Here is a 16086-nt window from a genome sequence, read left to right as displayed (position 1 = left end):
ACCCGCGCGTGCTGACGCCACCGGAAGCTGGCGCCGCGTCCGTCTCCCGGGAGCCCGCGTTGCCTTGACGACGGCAGGCGCGCTGGAACTAGGGAAGCTCTGCGCTCGGAGGCGCGGCGGCATCGAACTTTCGGGCAGAGAGCATGAGGAGCCGGTGCCTATGTCAGATCTGCACCTGCGGGTGAGACGCGGCGGAGGCGGCGGAGCTTCAGGTGGTCGTGTGGAGGGCAGGTGACGCGAGCGCAGCTCGGTCCGCTCCGCGAGCTACTGGGGTTTACAGGTTCCTGCTGTGTAGGCGCTCTGTCCAGGGTCCACACGGACCTGCCATCCCGCCAGGCGGGCAATAATGTGAAGGTGTGTCCGGATTAAGGCAGGTCAAGTGGTACGATCGGATCTGACTGGGAGACTCAGATGCCCCACAAAAATTTTTTTAAGAATGAAAAGAAAGGTCGAGGAAAAGGGAAAGGAACTGAACGGTGTTCAATCCCAGAGTTTTCAACTAGTGTTAGGCTTCTTTCCATCTCTAGTTAGCCGTCCAAGCCGTATCCTATTCTTGTTCCTCCTACCCAGGCAGTGCTCCTTTGGATATAAATGACTGGAAAGGTAGTAGTCGCCACCCTGAGGCCCAGGATTGGTCTGTGAGTCCTGTCTAACAACCTTCCACCCCATCAACAATCTTCTTCCTCAGCTTCACTGTTGACCCAGGAGTTAGAGTAATACTGGCTAAATATATATATGAATAGGTCATTCCCTTCGTATTCTAATCCCCTCCAAAGGAAAAACCACTTGTATGCTGATGGAAAGCAGTCCTCCCCCCTAGTTTCATGCTAAACGTTGTTTATAATTAATAAGTAGATGTACATTCAGTGATTTTCAACCTTTTTTTTTCATGGCACAAACACACACTAATTACTAAGGTCAGTGCCCCTGACTAAATACAACCATTTTCATCTCATGGCACAAATAAATTAGTTACTAAGGGAGAAGAGGTCAGGGCCCCTTTTTCTTTAGTAATTAGTTTATGAGTGCGTGAGAAACAAAGGTTGAAAATCACTGCAAGATAAATTCACATTTGTGGTATGAATCCAAAAACTGACATGCAAAAATTGGTTAGTTTGGCCCTGGCCGGTTGGCTCAGTGATAGAGCGTCGGCCTGGCGTACAGAAGTCCTGGGTTCGATTCCCGGCCAGGGCACATAGGAGAAGCGCCCATCTGCTTCTCCACCCCCCCCCTCCTTCCTCTCTGTCTCTCTCTTCCCTCCCGCAGCGAGGCTCCATTGGAGCAAAGATGGCCCGGGCGCTGGGGATGGCTCCTTGGCCTCTGCCCCAGGCGCTAGAGTGGCTCTGGTCGCAGCAGAGCGACGCCCCGGAGGGGCAGAGCATCGCCCCCTGGTGGGCAGAGCGTCGCCCCCTGGTGGGCGTGCCGGGTGGATCCCGGTCGGGCACATCCGGGAGTCTGTCTGTCTCCCCGTTTCCAACTTCAGAAAAATACAAAAAAAAAAAAAAGAAAGAAAAAAAAAATTGGTTAGTTTTTTTTCTAATCATTATGTACAACCCAACATCCTTTCCCGTGCAGTGGTCAGGACCAGGGGGTTCCCCTTTCTTCCAGCAGTGTGGGGATCCAGGGAGCTGAGGTAGGGCTGGTGTAAGCATCCCGTCAGGACTTTGAACATTGGTAATGCTCCTTGCTGAAGTTCAAATGGTCCTTCAAGAGTGGTGCCACCCTCGCTTTCAGGTTTATGTTTGAGGCACAAGTATCTTTGGCAAAGCTGAGAGCCACGACTGGAGGGCTCCTTTGAGCCAACTGTTTTAAGATCTGGCCACCTTCCGGGCACTGATACAGAGAGCGGCAAAGATTCCCCACTTTCTTTGAACCCGTTCCCCTCATATATTACCTCCTTCCTTTCTTTGGGGGAATAGACCATTTCTTTCCCCGTTGGGAAAACAAAGTCCTAAGAAACAACTACCTTTCATCTCTAGAGGGACACCTGATTTCATCTCTACCTTGGATTGTTTTTATTTTTTTTAAAGTGAGTTCTGGGAAGCAGAGACAGACTCTCTCATGTGCCCTGACCAGAATCCACCCAGCAAGCCCACTTTACCTACCCTAACAAGGGGGCAATGCTCTGCCCATCTGGGCCCTTGTTCCATTACAACCAGAGCCATTTTTTAGCACCTGAGGCAGAGGCCATGGAGCCATCCTCATTACCTGGGGCCAACTCACTCTAATCAAGCCATGGCTGCAGGAGGAGAGGAAAAGAGAGAGAAACAGACAGACAGAGAGAGAGAGAAGCAAGGACTAGAGAAGTAGATGGGTGCTTCTCCTGTGTGCCCTGACTGGGAATCAAACCCAGGACATCCACACGCTAGCCGACGCTCTGCCACTGAGCCAACAGGCGGGGCCCCACGGATTGTTTTTTAAAAAGACTGGAAAATGTGTTGACTTTAGACAGCTTCTTTGCTCTTCCTGGCAACAAGGAAATGTAAAGGTCCCAACTACCTGCTTGAAATAAAGGCGGGGGAAAAAAACAAGGAGAACAAACATTAATATGTCAATACATTGCTCTTTCTAGAAGGATCCAAGATCAGGAGAGAGACCTCTGCAGGGAAATTTTGACCTGCTGCTGCTACATTTTCCTCTTGTTGTTTGAATCTTCTTTCTTTTTTTTTTATACTATGTTCATAATATGTTCAAAGGTCTATTTCTTTCACTGTATCAGTCAAAGCAAACCATCCATCTCCTAACACTTTTTTCTGCAGTATGTATAGATGATTGCTCACATGAGTACAACTGTGATGGAGCTATTTAATGTTAGAAAACAAAGTTGGGGGAATGCTGGAAAAAATTGGGAATTGGTAACAATAACCAACTTTCTTTGAAAACCTGGTATGAATGGGATTTTGAAGAGACAGGAGAAAATGGATAATGTGGACAAGGATAGGAAATTGTTTGACTGGTCTATGCCTCAAATTCATGATGGAAGATAAAAGAGCATATGTCTTCATTCAATACATCCTGAAATAAAATTATAAAACCAGGGTAGAAATCAACCCATATTACTGAAGAGAATGGAAAGAGGTCTCACTAACACATGAAATTTCAATGAATTTTTGATATAGAGAAGGATAAAAGGAATGCCGACAGATAAAACAAAAACAGATAAATTGAAGTAAATTTTCTGAAGTAGACATGGGAGCCTGTCTGTCAACAGGGCCTGAGACAGACTGGGGTCTAAGTTCACAGGGTCAATAGAGGACAGGAGGGTAGGATTTGTGCTTAGCCTTCCTATGTCAGGCAGCAGACACCCACCACCAAGGGCAAGGAGGAAAATACTTCCTTAATGAATTTAAATTGAATGTTCAGGGACAGTTAAGACTCCAGTTGTGGCCACCTACCATGAAAAACAGGACTCAATTATATATATGTATATACACACATGTATGTATATATGTGTGTGTGTGTGTGTGTGTGTATATATATACACACACACACACATATGTGTATATGTGTATATATGAGAGAGAGAGAGACAGAGACAGGAAGAGAGAGAGAGATGAGAAGCATCAACTCGTAGTTATGGCATTGCTTTTCATATGTGTGCCTTGACCAGGGGGCTCCAGCCAAACCAGTGACCCCTTGTTCAAATCGGCAAACTCGGGGTTTCAAACCTAGGACTTCAGTGTCCCAGGTCGATGTTCTATCCACTGCACCATCACTGGTCAGGCAAGACTCAACACAATAGAAGTTACAATAGAAAGACTGAAAATCATCAGTGCATGTGAAATGCAAAGAACATAAGAGGAATTATAGGTACTAGAAACTTCAGGAAAATTAAACACTATACAATAAAATTATGGTTCAAACCTAATTGAAAAAGCTAGGAACCTTTTACCTTGAGTGCTCTTAGGGTCATGGTATTGGAAACCACAGATTAGAAAAGATTCTCCCTGCACTCATTAAGTGGCTTACCTTTAAACAATATGTCAAAGTCAAGGTAATGCAAACATTATATACTAGGTTCACAACTTTTCAAATAAAAGTGGGTTTTTTTTCTGATTATGAAATAAATAACATGAGGCATAGTTTAAGAATTCAAGTAAAAAAAACAACTATGATATAGTGAAAATTCCTTATAATCTTCTTCCTCACAGATAACAGATGTTATTTAAGACTTGTTTTACAGTCACATTCTTTAAAGAGAGAGCATACTATACATACTATTCTACAACCTACTTTTTCATTGTTTAGTATCTCTTCATCTTCCAATAACTATGCGTGAAGATCAACCTCATTCTCTTTAACAAGTGCATGTTGTGAGCATATATTGGTCAGGGCTCTTAGTTATGGACAATATAATCTACTCTGGCTAGTTTAGGTATAAAGGGATTTATTAAGGAGTGTATGCAGGGCCTGGCCGGTTGGCTCAGTGGATTGAACATCAGCCCAGCATGTGTATGTCCTAGGTTGATCCCCAGTCAGGGCACACATGAGACACGACCATCTGCTTCTCTCTCTCTACTTTCTCTCTCTCTTCCCCTTCTGCAGCCAGTGGCTCCATTGGTTTGCGTGTCAGCCCTGGGCACTGGGAATAGCTCGGTTGTCCAATAACTGGCCTCAGGTGTTGAGAATAGCTCAGTTGATTTGAGCATCAGTCACCGGGTTGGTCCTGGTCAGGATGCATGGAGGGGTCTGTATCTCTATCCCCTCTCCTCTCACTTAAAAAATAATAATAAAGTTTATATAACTCACAGAACTGTTAGAAGCACCAAAGGAATAATCTCTTAACTAAGCTTTCAGGAAAAATTTCCAAAGATCTCACCGCAAAACTGGGCTGCCAAGGGAGCCATTGCTTCTGCCACAATCAGAAAACTGCAGCAGGGCTGTAGGCTTCAGAACCGCTCCTCAGTGCCAAGGTCAGGAAGCTGCCAAGTCAGGAAGCCACCTTGCAAACCAGAACACTGTCTACCAGCTGCTGGCTGCAAACTGTGTATCCATGCAAGGAAAATGGATGTCCCAGGTAGATTTCTCTGAATCAGTCTCATGTGGTAGGTGAAACCCAAATTGTTTGTGGAACTTGCCAGCAAAGGGGCTTTCAGCTTCTGTAGTAGAAGACACACTAAATTGTTGTCAGAGCAAAGCCAGAATTTTCACCACATAAGGATATACCATAACTTACAGTTTTCGTAAACACCATTGCAGAGAAAATGGAAGGTTTTTGCTTTGTTTCTTAGTAAAGCTGTTCTTAGATGTAGAGATGCTAGTTTATTGAAGGTCTCTGATTATAATGTCATTATCACACAATGTTTTTGGAGGTGTAAATAATCTTTCAGTTTATTTATATTTGCACAGGCGACATCACTGTCCACATGGAACCACAAGGATTTATGAAAATTCCGGCGTGTATTGCCCAACAACTGAATATTTGGAAAAATATCCTACATATGGCAGTGTTCTTCCTGCTCAGAGTCTTAAACCTAAGCAAGAATTTCGCGCGTACCATGGTAAAATGGAAGGAATAACAACATTTAAGTAAATATTGAACAACTTTTTGCGTATCTTTCTCCCAACTCTTCTGGTCTTAATAAAGTTGTTTAACTCTTTAAATTGACCTCTTCCGTGGATTTAAGTTGAACCAATCCAAGAAGCAAGAAACTAGTTGAGTCACAACTTGAGAAAACTAGCAAGATGAGAATGAAGTCTGACTGACAGAGAAAAGGGAAATAAGTTCTATTGCTTTTTTTTACCTGCTGTGTCTCCACATTTATCTGTTTTCTCCTGTCACCATGCCCTCGAGGAATGCAGTAGTTTCCTAACTGCTGTTACATGTATATGTAACTCCTCTGGTTTCTGTTTCTGATTTATTATGTATACTTTAGCCTGCCAAGATGATCTCTTTAAAATGCAAGCCTAATCCTTTTGCCTCCCTGCTTAAAATACTCTTATATTAAGTATTGTTTAATACTTAATGGCTTTTTGTTTTAATTTCCATTGATTTAAAAAAGGGGGTAGGGGGAGAAGTATATAATCGTTGTTCCACTTAGTTGTTCCTTTTGGTTGTGCACTCATTGATTGCTTCTACTACGTGTCCTGACCCAGCATTGAACCCGTGACCTCAATAACCCGGGATGATGCTCTGTCCACTGAGCAACCCAGCCAGGGCCTCCTGCTGTATTTAATATACTCCAAAATCCTTACCCAAATCCTTTCATGGCTTGGCTCCTACTTGGCTCTCTATTTTCATGGCAATGCCCTCTATACGCTTTGCTTATATCCCACAGAACATTTTCCATTTCTTGAAAGTACCAGGTTTAACTTGCCACAGAGCTTTCCAACATACTATTGATATTTTACCGTCTGAAAACTTCCCTCCCTCTTACACTACTTAATCCCCTTTCATTTGTAGATCTCAATACAGTTATTGCTCTGGAAAGCCTCTGACCCCTCACACGGGTTTCAGGCGAGGTACAAGCCCCCATGTCAGTTCTAAAGCATCTTCCTATTATATGTCATTAGATTAGTCTCAGAAGCCCAGCCATTAAAGCAGGAACTGTCTACTCTTATCTCAGTATTCTGTTACATCCTGGCACAATGCCTACTAGCACATAGTAGGCACTCAATATTTATTCTAGAACAGCGGTTCTCAACCTGTGTAGCTTTAGGCGACCCCTGTGTTTTGGTCATTCGACCCCCGCCAGGGTCGCGACCCACAGGTTGAGAACCGCTGCTCTAGAACCTTAGTGCAGTGCCTACTAGCACACAGTTAGGCGCTCAATATTTGTTCAATGGGTGAACAAATATCTCCTCCTAGGCCTAAACTTTTCCTTTGGACTTAGCCTTTGTGACCCCTTTGTATATTTGTCAACCCAATGGGTTATTTTCTTTATTCGGTTAACGTGCACACCATATTCAAGGTCTTGGGCATTAAGTACAAAAGCAATGACATGAGGTTCCTGCTTCCAGTGAGCTCATGCATCAGACTGCTATTTGAGGGTTAAAAACACTACAACAACTTTCGTTTGTACTGTTTCCATTTTCATCTCATTTCTGATAGAGCTCGTTCTGCTTACACGGTGAGATGACAGCCCACAGGCTGGAAGCCTGTCCTAAAGCATGGCTCTGCCCATGTCAGATGTTTTGGGGTGTGTCAGATGAATAAAAGTGCACTTACCTCTACTACTTCTCCCTACAAGGTTGCTTTGGGTTTGGAGGTATACTTTCTAACATTTAAGTAATCTGACCAGAGAAACTCGGACTGCTAAGCTTCTCTGTCCTCTCCCTGTTTCCTCTGCTCCCCCGTTCGCTGTAGCCTGTTCCCCTCTAGCTGGTATTTGGGAAGAGCAAAGACCAACTCCCGAGTCTGAAGAGGCGGAGGTATGTGATTTCTACTACGATTCATCCCCTATACTTATTATACGTTTATGACCAAGTGTCAGGCAGTACACGTGGCATCTGGGATACAGGGACAAGCAAGAACAAGATGGTCATGAACTCCCTGTGCTCACAGATGTGGCAGTAGTGAAGGTAGCAATCAAAAATCTCCCTCAAAATAAGGATAAAATTGCAGCTGTAATAAAGTCTATGACGTTAGCACAAGGTAAATGGAGAACCAGAATAAGAGAGGTTTGACTTTATCAGGGAAATGCAAAGGACGTGAAGCACCGAACTAGATGTAGTGGCAAAGGCAGTGCACCCAGGCAGAGAGCAGGAGGCAGGAAGGAGCGGGGGAGGAGGAAGCACTTCCAGAAGGAAGTCCCCCTTGAGCCTAGGAAGCAGGAGGAGGCCCAGGGTGGGCAAGACTGGAGGCCCAGGGAGGCAGCCAGGAGCGCCTTTCTTTCTCGATTTGTTTTGTGTTCGTTTGTGTGGTAAATAAGGGGGATAAGGAAGAGACGAGGGAGATGAGAGCAAGAAGAACCTGCTCAAATTGACAGGGGAAAGGATTACAGTACTCTGGGTGCAGCGTGAGAAAAGATCGCCAGATGGCTACAGTGGATACAGGTAAATGAGTGTAGGAAATGGTTGAATGATTTGAATGAGTTGTTAGGAAAGCTTGGAATATCATGGTGGTGAGGAGACGGGGAAAGCGGTTAGATTTGAGAGAGATTAGGAGGCAAAAATTGACAGGAGTTGATGATGAACTATAATGATGCCTCGGTTTTCGTCAATAATCAGGCCGAAAACAATCGGTGAAATTTGAGACTGATGAAAACCGAGGCAATTATTTCCATATGAATCAATGTAAATCCAATTAATTTATTCTAGACACTCCAAAATACATACCAAAAACACATTACACCAAATACTGTGTACGCAGTAATCACTTAAATGTAATTGTAGTATTAGCACTTGGAATCAATTAAAAAAAGCACAAAAACACTGGAAAGCAATGAAATTGTTTGGCTAGATGCACGGGGTGATGCTCACATAACGAGAAACAATGCCACACTGAGCAGGAGAACGCGTGGGTCACCCTTTGTTTTTGCAAAATTAGCAGTGAGGTCACATGGGCATGCCCATGAAATCTGAGGCAATTGATGAAAACTTGAGACAATTTTTCCCCAGAAATAATCAATGAAAACTGAAACGGATGATAACGGACATCGGTGAAAACCGAGGCATCACTGTAGATCCAGGCAGAAAGTGAGGAATGAAAGGCGAGCCCTGGGTTTTGGCTGTGCAGCCGGAGAGATGGCAACGCCATTCACTCACATGGGGAACAAGGACCAGATGTGTTGTGGGGGGTGGAGAAATAGTGAGTTTGATGAGGGGCATATTAAGTTTTGAGGCACCATTGACTATCCAAGAGGTCGTTGTAAATGCTGGTTTGGAGCTCAGAAAAGAGGTCTGAGCGGAGAGAAATGTGCGACTCTGTACAGGTGGCAGAGAAAGCTGGGGGAGCGGAGTTGTCCTTGGGAGTGCACACTGAGTGAGGAGAGGGGAGGTGGGTGCAGAGAGAATTTACTGGAACTACAGGGAGTGGGCACTCATGTCAATCACTGCTTGAGAGGTCAAGCAAGGTGAGGACTAAAACTGCTTGGTGTATTTAATCATTTAGAAGCCTTGTGACCCTCGAACTGCATCAGAGAAGTGACTGCCGGAAACGAGTGGCAGTGGGTGGTAGGGGTGGGAAAATGGGACAAGTCTAGGGAGTTGTATTGTGAACAGGAGGAAGGGCTCAGTGAGTTTGGTTTTATTTTTGGATCTTATGGACATACACAGAAAATACTGGTTAATTCAAAATGGTTTAAAACAAATCATAAAATGAGTGATGTAGTCAATCGAGTCCAGAAGAAAATAAAGCAATTTTGAAGACTCATGGTAATAAAAGTAGTAGTTAACATACTGCCCTTACTATGCATCAAGCACTGTGTGTGTGTGTGTGTGTGTGTGTGTGTGTGTGTGAATCCTCTACCTGCTGAGGTAGACGATATTATTATCCTCTTTCACATGTAAGGAAACTGGAGCACAGGCATATTAACTAAGATGTCCAAGGTCATGCATGCAGTGAACGACAGAGCCAGGATTTGGACCCCAGCAGTTTGAGCCCTCAGACTGTGGCGTCCTCCACCCCAGACTCAGTGACTGGTCCTCACTCGGCCACACAATGTTGTACAAGGCCTGGTGCAGCTGGATTACCATGTGGCTCCCATTCATGGAGAGGGCTTCCACGGGGATCTGAGGATGAATAGCTCACATCCTTATATCCATATAATGAATATGACTTATGTCAAAGGCCAGAGTTTATTATTTAAAGGTGAGCAGGAAGACAGCATGACTTTAATGAGAAAAAGGCATGTCCCAGTAACTTACTAGATAGTCTTTAAGTAGGATGAATGTGGATTTTGACAAAGTGAACCCAGGAGATACTTTAAAAATTCTTTTCAGAGTCATTAAATTTTTCACCTGAGGTCCTTCCATGTTAGGAAAAAATTCAATTATGGAAAGGTTTTATTCATGTAAGATCCAGTTAACTAAGAATCCATGACAACGATGTCTTGAAAACTAGGGTTTTTGATATATCTACTTCTTGAGGTATTTAGTCACTGGCTGGGACATAAAGCAATTCAATTATTTCAAGTAGTTTATCAACCATCAACATTTTAATATCTTCTTAAACTTCTCAAGTAAAAAAAAAACTTGAAAATTCCAATACTGCATTAACATAATCAGAAATAGAAGAATCTGTGAGGCTATATTTCAAATTTATGTATTTCAGATCAGATTATCGTCCTTATGAGATAGTCCAACAGCCTCGCCATGTACCGGAAGAATATAAACCAAAACAGGGGGAGATTGACCTGGACACGACCTACAAACAGGCCTTTAATTCTTATAAAGTGCAGCCTGTGGCAATAGTCCGGCCTTTGGAGAGAAAACAAGTTAAGAGAGAAAAGTTGGACACTGTCCCAACCTATAAAGGTAACTCGCCATTTCAAAAGTGATAGAGCCAAAGAAGCTAGAATTCACCTCCAGCTTTGACATCAACTCATTATTTTGGCGTGTTGCCAAACTTAGTCCTTATGACTTAGGAAAAAAACTTTTCTCTCTTTGGTCAAAATAATACTGTGGCCCTACTCTGTTGGCTCAGTAGTAGAGCGTCAGCTTGGTATGTGAATGTCCTGGGTTTGATTCCCAGTCAGGGCACACAGGAGAAGCGACTATCTGCTTCTCCACCCTTCCTCCTCGCTCTTCTCTCTCTCTCTCTTCCCCTTCCACATCATGGTGCAACTGATGGTGGTTTGAGTGCATTGGCCTAGGTGCAGATTGGCCCCATGGAGCCTCTGCCTCAGGCACTAAAAATAGCTTGGTTGCGAGCAACCAAGATGGGTAGAGCATTGGCCCTAGATGGGCGTCACCAGGTGAATCCCAGTTGGGGTGCATGTAGGAGTCTGTCTCTCAGTCTCCCTTCCTCTCACTTAGAAAAAGAAAAAAGCAGTAATAATACTGTAAAGTGAAAAAAGACCACCTGCATAATTAAGAGTTAGGAGACCTGGCTTCCTGTCCAAATTCAGCCACTTGCTTAGTTTTCTCTGTCTCAAAACATGTAAAAACAACAGATATCTTCAAACAAGCATTATGTCATATTTGTCACGTTATGCCACATTTAGTTGGTACCTTTCCTTTTCCTCCATCCTAGAATAGCTTAAACTCTACCAAGCATACTAGCAACCTTCTTCAAGACCAAGAGTATAGATTTTAATTCAACCGCATTGATAATTACATTAAAAGTAAATGACCTGGCCCTGGCCAGTTGGCTCAGTGGTAGAGCATTGGCCTGGCGTGCAGGAGTCCCGGGTTTGATTCCTGGCCAGGGCACACAGGAGAAGCACCCATCTGCTTCTCCACCCCTCCCCTTCTCCTTCCTCTCTGTCTCTCTCTTCCCCTCCCGCAGCCAAGGCTCCATTGGAGCAAAAGTTGGCCTGGGCGCTGAGGATGGCTCTGTAGCCTCAGCCTCAGGTGCTAGAATGGCTCTGGTTGCAACAGAGCAATGCCCCAGATGGGCAGAGCATCGCCCCCTGGTGGGTGTGCTGGGTGGATCCCGGTCTGGCGCATACGGGAATCTGTCTGACTGCCTCCCTGTTTCCAACTTCAGAAAAATAAAAAATAAAAAAAAGTAAATGACCTAACTACGGTAATTAAAACAAAAAGATTGTCATAGTATATGAAGGAAAAAAAGAACCAACTATATGCTATCCACACAAAACCTTTATTAAATACAAAGATATAGGTAAGTTAAAAGTAAGAATGGAAGAATGTGTATCATGCCAATTCTAATTAAAAGAACTGTAGGCCGTGGGTGGTTGGCTTGGGTAGAGTGTTGGCCCAGTGTGTGGAATTCCTGGGGTTCAATTCCCAGTCAGGGCACACAGGAGAAGCGACCATTTGCTTCTCCACCCCTCTCCCACCTCCCCCCTCTCTTTTCCCTTCCTGCAGCTATGGCTCAATTGGTTCGAGTGCATCAGCTCCAGGCATTGAGGATGGCTCTGTGGAGTCTCCACCTCAGGTGCTAAAAATAGCTCAGTTGCAGGCATGACTCCAGATGGGCAGAGCATCAGCCCCAGATGGGGTTTGCTGGGTGGATCTTGGTCAAGGTGCATGCGGGAGTCTGTCTCTCTATCTCCCCTCCTCTCATTTGAAAAACAAAGAAAACAAAACAAAAAAGAGAGAGAGAGAACTATAAAGACTGTTAATATCAGAAAATCTAGCTTTCAAGACAGGAATATTACCAGGGATTAAGAAGGAATTAGCTACAGTCAAAAACCTATTCTCTCTCTCTCTCTCAGTCTCTCTCATGACCTCTTTCTCTTGTTATCTCTCTTATTATCTTGTTATCCTTCTGTCTTGTTCTCTCTTTCTCTTCAAATTTAGGTTCACAAGAGCAAGAATATGCTGGACCCAATTCGTCTTTCCTTGCCATGCTGTTCCATAAGACTCTGCCAGACGAAATTGCCTGCCCTTGGCTCATATATCTACTCTCACCCAAACATCGGTAGCTTGAGGTGGAAGTAATTGTTTCATTCCAAACTTGGCCATCTTGGCAGACATGTCTACAGATGAGGAATTTTTCTCTTCAGAGGTGTAATAATAAGCATTTGAGTTTGGGCCTTTCAAACAAACATGGCAATGGACTTTAGTCTAGACTCTTTTTTTTTTTTAATTTTTATTTATTCATTTTAGAGAGGAGAGAGAAAGGGAGAGAGAGAGACAGACAGGGAGAGAGAGAGGAGAGAGAGACAAAGAGAGAAGGTGGGGAGGAGCAGAAGTATCAACTCCCATATGTGCCTTGACCAGGCAAGCCCAGGGTTTTGAACCGGCGACCTCAGCATTCCAGGTCGACGCTTTATCCACTGCGCCACCACAGGTCAGGCTAGTCTAGACTCTTACACTTTACCTTGTATAACTTCTCTCCTTGAAATCAATTTTTGGTATTTAGAATTGCATATTTTTGGGTGAAGTCAATTCTATACTATTTCTCAGCTTTCTTCCCTTCTCATCTGGAAACAGAAAACCCATATAAGCCTCAGTTGAAGTGTAAGCACTTCAGTTTTCCAGCCATGGTCTAGGTAAGCAGCAAGAAGGAGAATTAAGATATTTAACACTAAATCTCACACTGAGCTCTTATGTGTCACTTCTAAATTGTACAGTTTTTTTCTTTTTTTAGGTGAGAGGAGGAAGATAGTAAAGCAGACTCTCACATGTGCCCCTACAGGGATCCACCAACCCCATCTGGGACCAATGCTCAAGTACTGAACTATTTTTAATGTCTGAGGCCGAGGCTCCAATGGAGCCATCCTCAGCACCCAGCGCCATGCTCAAACCAATTGAGGCATTGGCTGTCGGAGGAGAAGAGGGAGAGAAGGGGTGGGGGGAGATGCAGATGGTCGCTTCTGTGTGCCCTGACTGGGAATCGAACCTGGGATGTCCATACATGGGGCCAACTCTCTATCCGCTGAGCCAGTGGCCAAGGCCTGTACAGACAGTTTCTAACACTTCTGAAAGCCCTCTCAGCTCAGGCCCTGGCCTCCACATAGCCCTCTGTCTTTTGGGAATGCCTTGAAGTCCATTTCCTGAGGGGGAAAACTGAAGCTGGTCGTCTTTTGGGGACCATGTGAGTTACCCAGTACTGTGTCCAGGGAATCCTGTACGATTCCTGTCAAAGGCACCGGAACTCTCCCTCCTCTGAGGGGCTTCTCCAGAGCAAGAGGAGAAACTCCCACAGCCCTTTCACTCACACAGCAGGGCCCTTGCTCAGCTTAATCCTAGATTTTATGGTTTATGTTAGCATTTTATGTGTTATAGCGAAAATCTCAACCAGTTCCTGGGAACACAACCATATCTCCTAAACTGTCTTCCCCCAAAACAACTTCTTTGGCTTTCAAAAGCTCTCACCTGTCAGGCTCCATTGTTCCCCTCTCTATGGTGTAATGGAATGAACTAGAAGTGGAAAGTTACACAAATTAAAGGGGGAGATAGGAAAAGCATTGTGGAAATGGAGAAAAAACATATCTGATGGGAATCAGAGGAACTTCGTATTTGTTTAGCATTCTGATTTCTAAAGGAAATGGCCAGACGTTTGGCAATGAGAGAATTAGTTCATGACTTTGACAAGATCACGGTTTTCTCCTTAGTATTCAAAAATGCTGTCCTTTTTTTTACCCCCAAGATGATTATAGAGCTTGGGACATTCAGAAAAGTGAACTTTATAAACCAGAACAAAGTTACTATCCCCCTACTGTGAAATTTGGAAATTCAACTACATTTCAAGACGACTACGTTCCTCGGGAGCTGCAGCTGTTGCACTCGCCGGGTAAAACAAACACTGGAGACGTTTGGAGAGTTTCAGACAAAGTTTTATGGCCAAGAGAAAAAGAAAACAAAGCAAAACAAAACAAACCTGCGCAGGGATGTACTTAAGTGATAGTCACAAGAGCCACACCCCGAGCGCCTACAGTCTAGGGGTTTTTATAGTATAGCAAGCAAGCAGTTCATACAGAAGCAAATTTGGCATTTAGCAATTGGTTTCCTCAAATTAAATTCTAGTCACGTGCCTTAGTAACCAGTCATACAGTTGAAAGCCCCAGCTGGAAATATCCCTATCTATCCCCTAGGATGTGGTTACATTTTCTGTCTTAGCAGTTCTTGTGACTTCCTTATTTCAAGGACTCCTCAGCTCCTAGCCATTCTGGGAGTCTGACGATTTCTTTATTTCAAGGACTCTTCAGCTCCTAGCCATCCTGGGAGTCTGGGGTCATCTGTTTACTGGACTAGTTCCTTTGAAGTTATTTCTAAAGCCTATTAATGTATTTTATAACTTTTATTCGAATGTCACATTTCCTCCTCTTCTTTGTTCTAGTTAAATTCTTAACTATAACGGAGATTTTTCGGCTGCACTAAGGCGTTGGTATGGCTGAGATAAAATTATTATTTTAACTGTTTTTATTTTTTTTTTAATAAAAGCAAATAACTTGTTAAGGATTACGGGTCCAATAGTGAGGGCCAATAATAATACTAATAATGGTCCTGCTAGTGTAGTTATCAATGTAGTTAGCCAAGGTGACAGTTTGAATATAGAGGTGAACCAATCTAAATTGTCATTATTTTGTTGAATGTGCTTTGCTATCTGTTTTATTTTATTTATTTTATTTTGGATTTTATTGTTGTTATTAGTTAAATTAAAACAATATATTTTTTTTATTTTCTTACAATTCTGGTGGTGAAATAATAATAGATAATCAATAGCCGCCCGATTATCTAAAATAGCTTGACGTAATTGCTGCTGTTTATGATTTAAAAGAGTCAATGCTTGAGACGTTTCGTTGATGCTTTTAGCTAAGTTACAAGCTAAATGCTGGATTTGTCTATGATTGTAAGCACCCCATACTAGATTCCCTACAACACTTAAAATTATGGCATATCCTTCAGCTTCTGACAATAATTGTACTTCATCATGACATTCAGGTCCTACAGGGATGGAGGCAGCACGCCTGCTGCGAAGAGTGGTATTATGCTTAAGAAGTAACAAATCATTCTTGTTAGGTAAGAAAGTAGCAATCCTAGATAAACAACAAGTGGTGTCAGTAAGATTAGGGGGAATATAATTATATGTCATAGAGTTACAGGTAAAGAACCATCCAGTAGGCAGGGTAACATAGCCATAAATGGAAGGGTATTTGATAGTATTTTTACAGGGTAAAAAACCAGGGATTGTTTTACAATTTTTACTACAATTAATAAAAAGAACACAAGTATCATTGGGTACAATAATGCTATGGGGAGTATGAATCTGTAATGCATGGCTTGGCAACTGATAAGAAACTTTTCCCCAGTTTGCTAAATCTAGATAAGTTACAGTCTTATTAGGGATACTGGAGAAGAAAGTTAAATTCCTTATGTCAGCTGCCGGTTTACATACTGGGCGTAGACATTTTCCTAACATGAAATGAGAATGACTATTCTGTTCAAGGCAAAACGATGAGACATTTAGGGTGCGTGCTAAAGCTACCCATAAATTCTCTGGATGATTCAGGTTTTCCTGGAAAGCAGGTACTGGTTTAATATTGGATAACATACAAAAGAAAACCATTGCTA

The 16086-nt window shown here is 43.2% G+C and overlaps 1 protein-coding gene across 1 annotated transcript; it reads left to right on the top strand.

Annotated features, from left to right (window-relative positions):
• Window positions 1–27: 27 nt before the first annotated feature.
• LOC136384443 (stabilizer of axonemal microtubules 2-like) lies at window positions 28–14892 on the top strand. Its single transcript, XM_066354604.1, has 5 exons — window positions 28–181; window positions 5350–5529; window positions 10214–10416; window positions 14162–14305; window positions 14852–14892. The coding sequence occupies exons 1-5, from the start codon at window positions 144–146 to the stop codon at window positions 14890–14892; spliced, it is 606 nt and encodes a 201-aa protein (XP_066210701.1). The 5' UTR covers window positions 28–143.
• The last annotated feature ends 1194 nt before the right edge of the window (window positions 14893–16086 follow it).

The sequence above is a fragment of the Saccopteryx leptura genome, chromosome 13, assembly GCF_036850995.1.
Source record: "Saccopteryx leptura isolate mSacLep1 chromosome 13, mSacLep1_pri_phased_curated, whole genome shotgun sequence".
In the NCBI taxonomy this organism is placed as follows: Eukaryota; Metazoa; Chordata; class Mammalia; order Chiroptera; family Emballonuridae; genus Saccopteryx; species Saccopteryx leptura.
The sequence above is the reverse complement of the archived record's forward strand: the minus strand, read 5'-3'. Positions and strand labels throughout refer to the sequence as shown.

Excerpts from the sequence above, each read along its gene's own strand:
- LOC136384443 (XM_066354604.1), top strand. The coding sequence starts at position 144 with ATGAGGAGCCGGTGCCTATGTCAGATCTGCACCTGCGG. Across the intron at positions 5,530-10,213 it reads GAAGGAATAACAACATTTAA|ATCAGATTATCGTCCTTATG; the intron begins GTAAATATTGAA and ends TATGTATTTCAG. Across the intron at positions 10,417-14,161 it reads CACTGTCCCAACCTATAAAG|ATGATTATAGAGCTTGGGAC; the intron begins GTAACTCGCCAT and ends TTTACCCCCAAG.